We start from the raw sequence: 9,586 nt of genomic DNA, 5'->3' as shown, positions 1-9,586 counted from the left end.
GTTCTAGGCGTAATATATGGATTCTTGTTCTCACTCATCTTAACAGCGAGAGAAAACTACTACTCAGATGCTAGTCTAATCAGTAGCATCGTACTTGGAGTTATCATCTCTGAGACAGGATTATTTATCAGCTTTTTCTGGGAGTATATACTACGAGTTGGACTACTGGTTTAGATCTTGAAGGTCTTTGTTTACCGGATCCAAGTTCTCTTGTGCTTTTCATGACCATCATGTTAAGTGCATTAAGTATAGTGGTATCCAGCGTATATTTGAAAAACCAACATTTGTATACAAGCTGTACGAATATCATGACATTCACTTTGGTAGTCGCCTTCTTAATGTTAGTCTGTACGGAATACTTAGGACTATCTCTTTATATTAATGATAATGCATTTGGTAATGGACTTTTCATCTTAACTGGTATACATTTTAGCCATGTTATTGTTGGAGCTATCCTTGTATTCTTCACTCAAAGTATCTATAGTTCTTTAGTTACTTACATGCCTACAAGCTCTATAATGCTAAGCAAATCTAAAGGTATGTTATGCAAGATCTTTACAGAACCATTCACTATTTTATATCTACACTTTGGTAGAAACCATGTGGATATTAATCCACATTACATTCTATCTCTAAATCATATAACGTCGTAAGGTACGCCGGGGATAACAGGTCAGATAATATTGGAGTTCTAATCTCGGATTGTATCAGCACCTCCATGTCGGCTCATTACTCCCTTGTTATTGAACAAGATTCAGTTAGGAACGCTAGTTCACCGTCAGATGTAATACGTGAGCTGGGTTAAGAAGTCTGGAGACAGTTTGTTCCCTATCTACCATATTATCTAATTGGTTTAATTTTCTTACAAACGGCTTTTGGTTTGATTGAATTATCGCACCCAGATAACTCCATACCAGTGAACCGGTTTGTAACTCCGCTTCATATCGTACCTGAATGGTACTTTTTAGCATATTATGCGGTGTTAAAAGTAATCCCATCCAAAACCGGTGGTTTGTTAGTATTTATGTCCTCTCTCATTAACTTAGCTCTTTTATCTGAAATTCGAGCTTTGAATACTCGAATGTTGATACGACAACATTTTATGACTCGAAATGTAGTCAGTGGATGGGTAATTATTTGGGTATACAGTATGATCTTCTTGATTATTATTGGTAGTGCTATTCCACAAGCGACTTATATCTTATATGGTAGATTAGCTACTATCGTATATCTTACTACCGGATTGGTTCTATGCTTATACTAAATCAATAGTTATAATGACTACAGCTTCCAAGCAAACATGATTACCGTGATATTGAAATCCAACACTTTTAGCTGTCTTAAGCAGTCCAGTGGGGTGGTGGTGTACTGCAATCATAAAGAACTTGGTTGTCTGTATCTCATAACCGGAGTCATCTTCAGTATTCTAGGAACTATAATGTCTTTGTTTATTCGATTTGAGTTATACAGTTCTGGATCGCGGATCATTTGTACAGAGACGATAGCTACTTATAATGTGATAATAACGATACATGGCCTAGCTATGATCTTTATGTTCTTAATGCCTGCTTTGTACGGAGGATATGGTAACTTCTTTGTACCAATATATATTGGTGGTTCGGAAGTCGTTTTCCCAAGAACTAACGCGATCTCCTATTTTCTAGTACCATTAGGTTCTGTGTTGTTAACTCAAAGTATTTGTTCCGAGTTTGGTAGTGGTCTTGGTTGGACAATGTATCCTCCACTAAGTACTAGCTTGATGGTGTTAAATCCAGAGGCAACTGATTGGATTATCGGAGGTCTTGCAGTACTAGGAATTAGTAGTATTTTAAGTTCTATTAACTTCCTTGGTACTTGCGTCTTCATGGGTTCTAATGCTGGTGCTAAGAACTATATTTCTATATATCTGGGCTATCATATTTACTGCCCTTATGTTAGTCTTCACTCTACCTATTCTTACTGGTGGATTAGTTATGATCCTTCTTGATCTACACGTAAACACTGAATTTTATGATTCTATGTATTCTGGTGATAGTGTACTTTATCAACATCTATTCTGGTTCTTCGACATCCAGAGGTATACATTCTAATTTTACCTGCTTTTGGTGTAGTCTCGCAGACATTATCTATGTATGCTGCTAGATCTGTCTTCGGTGGACAATCTATGATCTTAGCTATGGGTTGTATTTCTATTCTAGGTTCCTTAGTATGGGCACATCATATGATGACAGTCGGTCTAGAGGTAGATACCAGAGCTTATTTCTCTGCTATGACTATTATGATTGCAATTCCTACCGGTACTAAGATTTTCAACTGGTTAGGTACCTATATGGCTAGCCATACAACTACAAGAACTGTAGATCTATGGGCTGCTCTTAGTTTTATCCTATTGTTTACTCTAGGTGGTACTACAGGTGTAGTTATGGGTAACGCTGGTATGGATATTGCCCTACATGATACATACTATATTGTAGCTCATTTCCATTTCGTATTATCTCTTGGTGCAGTACTAGCTACTATATGTGGCTTTATCTTCTATAGCAGAGATATGTTCGGAGATACTGTAAATCTATTCCATGTAAATACCGGTGCTTCTCCATATTTAAGCATCTGGTTTGTAGTCTTCTTAGGTAGTATCTTATTAATTTTCATCCCTATGCATATACTTGGTTTCAACGTTATGCCAAGAAGGATACCAGATTACCCTGATTATCTTTGTTATATTAATACATGGTGTTCAATTGGTTCTATATCCACAATAGTTATCATCTTAACTATGCTCTGCATTAAGTATAGTGGTATCCAGCGTATATTTGAAAAACCAACATTTGTATACAAGCTGTACGAATATCATGACATTCACTTTGGTAGTCGCCTTCTTAATGTTAGTCTGTACGGAATACACGGATCGGATTCTTGTTGGCCTGGCACCTGTTTAGTAACTGGATGAACGCTTTTTACGCCTGGTATGCATGGATAATACTCGACTCTTCTATAGTTTTAACCGCTACTGCTGGGACTGTATATTATGTACTTACGGTAGTACTATCAAGCCTCTTCTTCCAAATAGATTTCATGGAAAACCTAAAATTCGCATGTTTGATTGACATTTAGCCGCTAATATACAATCATCCAAGATATATTTATCTATCGCAGGTTCGGTCTAATGTCCCGTTATACTATATAGATCACATGGCTTCTGGTACTTTTGAGATCATGCTAACGGCGAGAAGGGAAGTGTGTTTCAAAAAAAGGGATGTTTAGCCGGGAAGTTAGCGTCTAAATATATAACCGATAGTCTCAACTTAGATGCACAGATGGACATAATTAATCCTTGTACGGTTTGTACCTACTTGACTCCTCAGTTTAAGCAGAACTGTAGTTTCTCGGGACTAAAGTCAGCATAATCAATAAAAAGGTTTGTTCAGCCACTGGTTCACCATCAACTACCTTGTTTCGACTTCGTACCGACTGTGTTATTGTAGCACATATCAATCCCTTAAATAGGGATATTATTCCCAAACAACCGGATCGTGTTGGCTAGGTGAACTAATCACGTTTCATAAATACAATCAGTGAAAGCTCTTTTGATTTCCATGAACGGAGTTACATATTAGATTCTCTTCGCTCCCATGGTATTTAGTAAGTTAACATTGAAACGTATCCAGTGTAAAGTTTGAACGTAATCCAGCTTTACCTTCTATGTTGTTATGTTAACCAAATAAGTTTCATCGTTGTTGATATTTCATTGACATGTTGATAACATAAATACTAACAAACCACCGGTTTTGGATGGGATTACTTTTAACACCGCATAATATGCTAAAAAGTACCATTCAGGTACGATATGAAGCGGAGTTACAAACCGGTTCACTGGTATGGAGTTATCTGGGTGCGATAATTCGACATAGCTGTGATGTTAAGGAGCATAGGAGATGCTACACGCCTTAATTGGTACTGCATTGATATAATTATCGTACAAGCACTCAGCTAGTTATTGAGAGACACTCACGAGCCCAAAACCATAACTTCGTAATCTCAATGGTTTGTGATAGAACCATAACACAATGATCTTTACACAGTTCAACCTGTATTATAAAATCCAGTAGACTCATGTCCTTGTCGTTTATATAAATCTATTAATGCTTGTCAAGTTCCTTGTATCTAGTGTTGATGTACAACAGACGCTCTCCTTGTTCCACTACTAACCATAATCTATTGTTCCAGATATTAAGGAATGTACGCTTCATATAAACTACACAACGTTATGCCAAGAAGGATACCAGATTACCTGATTATCTTTGTTATATTAATACATGGTGTTCAATTGGTTCTATATCCACAATAGTTATCATCTTAACTATGCTCTGCATTAAGTATAGTGGTATCCAGCGTATATTTGAAAAACCAACATTTGTATACAAGCTGTACGAATATCATGACATTCACTTTGGTAGTCGCCTTCTTAATGTTAGTCTGTACGGAATACTTAGGACTATCTCTTTATATTAATGATAATGCATTTGGTAATGGACTTTTCATCTTAACTGGTATACATTTTAGCCATGTTATTGTTGGAGCTATCCTTGTATTCTTCACTCAAAGTATCTATAGTTCTTTAGTTACTTACATGCTACAAGCTCTATAATGCTAAGCAAATCTAAAGGTATGTTATGCAAGATCTTTACAGAACCATTCACTATTTTATATCTACACTTTGTAGAAACCATGTGGATATTAATCACATTAATTCTATCTCTAAATCATATAACGGTCGTAAGGTACGCCGGGGATAACAGGTCAGATAATATTGGGAGTTCTAATCCTCGATTGTATCAGCACCTCCATGTCGGCTCATTACTCCTTGTTATTGAAACAAATTCAGTTAGGAACGCTAGTTCACCGTCAGATGTAATCGTGAGCTGGGTTAAGAAACGTCTGGAGACAGTTTGTTCCTATCTACAATATTATCTAATTGGTTTAATTTTCTTACAAACGGCTTTTGGTTTGATTGAATTATCGCACCCAGATAACTCCATACCAGTGAACCGGTTTGTAACTCCGCTTCATATCGTACCTGAATGGTACTTTTTAGCATATTATGCGGTGTTAAAAGTAATCCCATCCAAAACCGGTGGTTTGTTAGTATTTATGTCCTCTCTCATTAACTTAGCTCTTTTATCTGAAATTCGAGCTTTGAATACTCGAATGTTGATACGACAACATTTTATGACTCGAAATGTAGTCAGTGGATGGGTAATTATTTGGGTATACAGTATGATCTTCTTGATTATTATTGGGTAGTGCTATTCACAAGCGACTTATATCTTATATGGTAGATTAGCTACTATCGTATATCTTACTACCGGATTGGTTCTATGCTTATACTAAATCAATAGTTATAAATGACTACAGCTTCCAAGCAAACATGATTACCGTGATATTGAAATCAACACTTTTAGCTGTCTTAAGCAGTCCAGTGGGGTGGTGGTGTACTGCAATCATAAAGAAACTTGGTTGTCTGTATCTCATAACCGGAGTCATCTTCAGTATTCTAGGAACTATAATGTCTTTGTTTATTCGATTTGAGTTATACAAGTTCTGGATCGCGGATCATTTGTACAGAGACGATAGCTACTTATAATGTGATAATAACGATACATGGCCTAGCTATGATCTTTATGTTCTTAATGCCTGCTTTGTACGGAGGATATGGTAACTTCTTTGTACCAATATATATTGGTGGTTCGGAAGTCGTTTTCCCAAGAACTAACGCGATCTCACTATTTTCTAGTACCATTAGTGAACTCTTTTGGTCTGATCCTAAGTACGCAGTGAGCTAACTAGATACAAGGAACTTGACAAGCATTAATAGATTTATATAAACGACAAGGACATGAGTCTACTGGATTTTATAATACAGGGTTGAACTGTGGGTTAGTTTCAATGCCCAAGGCAGAGCACTGGATTGGATACCCAGGGAACTGTGCTCCATTAATAAGAATCATATTCTAAGTCACCAGGCATGCAATACCAATCAGATAACAACTGAAGCTAGACTCCATGTTACACTTACTAAAATGGGATTCCTAGGTTGATATAAACTACCTTTTTCTGGGGAGTATATACTACGAGTTGGACTACTGGTTTAGATCTTGAAGGTCTTTGTTTACCGGATCCAAGTTCTCTTGTGCTTTTCATGACCATCATGTTAAGTGCATTAAGTATAGTGGTATCCAGCGTATATTTGAAAAACCAACATTTGTATACAAGCTGTACGAATATCATGACATTCACTTTGGTAGTCGCCTTCTTAATGTTAGTCTGTACGGAATACACGGATCGGATTCTTGTTGGCCTGGCACCTGTTTAGTAACTGGATGAACGCTTTTTACGCCTGGTATGCATGGATAATACTCGACTCTTCTATAGTTTAACCGCTACTGCTGGGACTGTATATTATGTACTTACGGTAGTACTATCAAGCCTCTTCTTCCAAATAGATTTCATGGAAAACCTAAAATTCGCATGTTTGATTGACATTTAGCCGCTAATATACAATCATCCAAGATATATTTATCTATCGCAGGTTCGGTCTAATGTCCCGTTATACTATATAGATCACATGGCTTCTGGTACTTTGAGATCATGCTAACGGCGAGAAGGGAAGTGTTTTCAATAACTAGCTGAGTGCTTGTACGATAATTATATCAATGCAGTACCAATTAAGGCGTGTAGCATCTCCTATGCTCCTTAACATCACAGCTATGTCGAATTATCGCACCCAGATAACTCCATACCAGTGAACCGGTTTGTAACTCCGCTTCATATCGTACCTGAATGGTACTTTTTAGCATATTATGCGGTGTTAAAAGTAATCCCATCCAAAACCGGTGGTTTGTTAGTATTTATGTCCTCTCTCATTAACTTAGCTTTTTATCTGAAATTCGAGCTTTGAATACTCGAATGTTGATACGACAACATTTTATGACTCGAAATGTAGTCAGTGGATGGGTAATTATTTGGGTATACAGTATGATCTTCTTGATTATTATTGGTAGTGCTATTCCACAAGCGACTTATATCTTATATGGTAGATTAGCTACTATCGTATATCTTACTACCGGATTGGTTCTATGCTTATACTAAATCAATAGTTATAATGACTACAGCTTCCAAGCAAACATGATTACCGTGATATTGAAATCCAACACTTTTAGCTGTCTTAAGCAGTCCAGTGGGGTGGTGGTGTACTGCAATCATAAAGAACTTGGTTGTCTGTATCTCATAACCGGAGTCATCTTCAGTATTCTAGGAACTATAATGTCTTTGTTTATTCGATTTGAGTGAACACATAAGATCATCGAATTTAACGTATGCTCCTGAAGTAACGGTACAAGCTGTAAACAAAGGACTCCTTAACTTAAACTGAGGAGTCAAGTAGGTACAAACCGTACAAGGATTAATTATGTCCATCTGTGCATCTAAGTTGAGACTATCGGTTATATATTTAGACGCTAACTTCCGGCTAAACATCCCTTTTCTTTGAAACACACTTCCCTTCTCGCCGTAGCATGATCTCAAAGTACCAGAAGCCATGTGATCTATATAGTATAACGGGACATTAGACCGAACCTGCGATAGATAAATATATCTTGGATGATTGTATATTAGCGGCTAAATGTCAATCAAACATGCGAATTTTAGGTTTTCCATGAAATCTATTTGGAAGAAGAGGCTTGATAGTACTACCGTAAGTAACATAATATACAGTCCCAGCAGTAGCGGTTAAACTATAGAAGAGTCGAGTATTATCCATGCATACCAGGCGTAAAAAGCGTTTCATCCAGTTACTAAACAGGTGCCAGGCCCAACAAGAATCCGATCCGTGTATCCGTACAGACTAACATTAAGAAGGCGACTACCAAAGTGAATGTCATGATATTCGTACAGCTTGTATACAAATGTTGGTTTTTCAAATATACGCTGGATACCACTATACTTAATGCAGAGATAGTTAAGATGATAACTATTGTGGATATAGAACCAATTGAACACCATGTATTAATATAACAAAGATAATCAGGGTAATCTGGTATCCTTCTTGGCATAACGTTGTGTAGTTATATGAAGCGTACATTCCTTAATATCTGGAACAATAGATTATGGTTAGGTAGTGGAACAAGGAGAGCGTCTGTTGTACATCAACACTAGATACAAGGAACTTGACAAGCATTAATAGATTTATATAAACGACAAGGACATGAGTCTACTGGATTTTATAATACAGGGTTGAACTGTGGGTTAGTTTCAATGCCCAAGGCAGAGCACTGGATTGGATACCCAGGGAACTGTGCTCCCATTAATAAGAATCATATTCTAAGTCACCAGGCATGCAATACCAATCAGATAACAACTGAAGCTAGACTCCATGTTACACTTACTAAAATGGGATTCCTAGGTTGATATAAACTACCTTTTTCTGGGGAGTATATACTACGAGTTGGACTACTGGTTTAGATCTTGAAGGTCTTTGTTTACCGGATCCAAGTTCTCTTGTGCTTTTCATGACCATCATGTTAAGTGCATTAAGTATAGTGGTATCCAGCGTATATTTGAAAAACCAACATTTGTATACAAGCTGTACGAATATCATGACATTCACTTTGGTAGTCGCCTTCTTAATGTTAGTCCTGTACTGAATACACGGATCGGATTCTTGTTGGCCTGGCACCTGTTTAGTAACTGGATGAACGCTTTTTACGCCTGGTATGCATGGATAATACTCGACTCTTCTATAGTTTAACCGCTACTGCTGGGACTGTATATTATGTACTTACGGTAGTACTATCAAGCCTCTTCTTCCAAATAGATTTTCATGGAAAACCTAAAATTCGCATGTTTTGATTGACATTTAGCCGCTAATATACAATCATCCAAGATATATTTATCTTATCGCAGGTTCGGTCTAATGTCCGTTATACTATATAGATCACATGGCTTCTGGTACTTTGAGATCATGCTAACGGCGAGAAGGGAAGTGTGTTTCAAAGAAAAGGGATGTTTAGCCGGGAAGTTAGCGTCTAAAATATATAACCGATAGTCTCAACTTAGATGCACAGATGGACATAATTAATCCTTGTACGGTTTGTACCTACTTGACTCCTCAGTTTAAGTTAAGGAGTCCTTTGTTTACAGCTTGTACCGTTACTTTCAGGAGCATACCGTTAAATTCGATGATCTTATGTGTTCACTCAAATCGAATAAACAAAGACATTATAGTTCCTAGAATACTGAAGATGACTCCGGTTATGAGATACAGACAACCAAGTTCTTTATGATTGCAGTACACCACCACCCCACTGGACTGCTTAAGACAGCTAAAAGTGTTGGATTTCAATATCACGGTAATCATGTTTGCTTGGAAGCTGTAGTCATTATAACTATTGATTTAGTATAAGCATAGAACCAATCCGGTAGTAAGATATACGATAGTAGCTAATTCTACCATATAAGATATAAGTCGCTTGTGGAATAGCACTACCAATAATAATCAAGAAGATCATACTGTATACCCAAATAATTA

General features: G+C 37.0%; 3 protein-coding genes across 3 annotated transcripts; 2 read left to right on the top strand and 1 right to left on the bottom strand.

The window, feature by feature from the left end:
* Positions 1 to 500: 500 nt before the first annotated feature.
* BESB_050870 (cytochrome b) lies at positions 501 to 1,264 on the top strand (the record flags this gene model as incomplete). The annotated part of the gene is made up of 2 exons (XM_029363523.1): positions 501 to 537; positions 807 to 1,264. 2 exons carry the CDS (start codon positions 501 to 503, stop codon positions 1,262 to 1,264), a joined length of 495 nt encoding a protein of 164 aa, XP_029215020.1.
* A 3,464-nt stretch (positions 1,265 to 4,728) lies between these two features.
* On the top strand, positions 4,729 to 5,843 carry BESB_050860 (uncharacterized protein; the record flags this gene model as incomplete). Its single annotated transcript, XM_029363522.1, has 2 exons — positions 4,729 to 4,781; positions 5,591 to 5,843. 2 exons carry the CDS (start codon positions 4,729 to 4,731, stop codon positions 5,841 to 5,843), a joined length of 306 nt encoding a protein of 101 aa, XP_029215019.1.
* A 1,999-nt stretch (positions 5,844 to 7,842) lies between these two features.
* BESB_050850 (uncharacterized protein) lies at positions 7,843 to 8,061 on the bottom strand (the record flags this gene model as incomplete). Its single annotated transcript, XM_029363521.1, has 1 exon — positions 7,843 to 8,061. The coding sequence occupies one exon, from the start codon at positions 8,059 to 8,061 to the stop codon at positions 7,843 to 7,845; it is 219 nt and encodes a 72-aa protein (XP_029215018.1).
* Positions 8,062 to 9,586: the final 1,525 nt, after the last annotated feature.

Source organism: Besnoitia besnoiti (genome assembly GCF_002563875.1).
Source record: "Besnoitia besnoiti strain Bb-Ger1 chromosome Unknown contig00030, whole genome shotgun sequence".
NCBI lineage: Eukaryota > Apicomplexa > Conoidasida > Eucoccidiorida > Sarcocystidae > Besnoitia > Besnoitia besnoiti.
The sequence above is the reverse complement of the archived record's forward strand: the minus strand, read 5'-3'. Positions and strand labels throughout refer to the sequence as shown.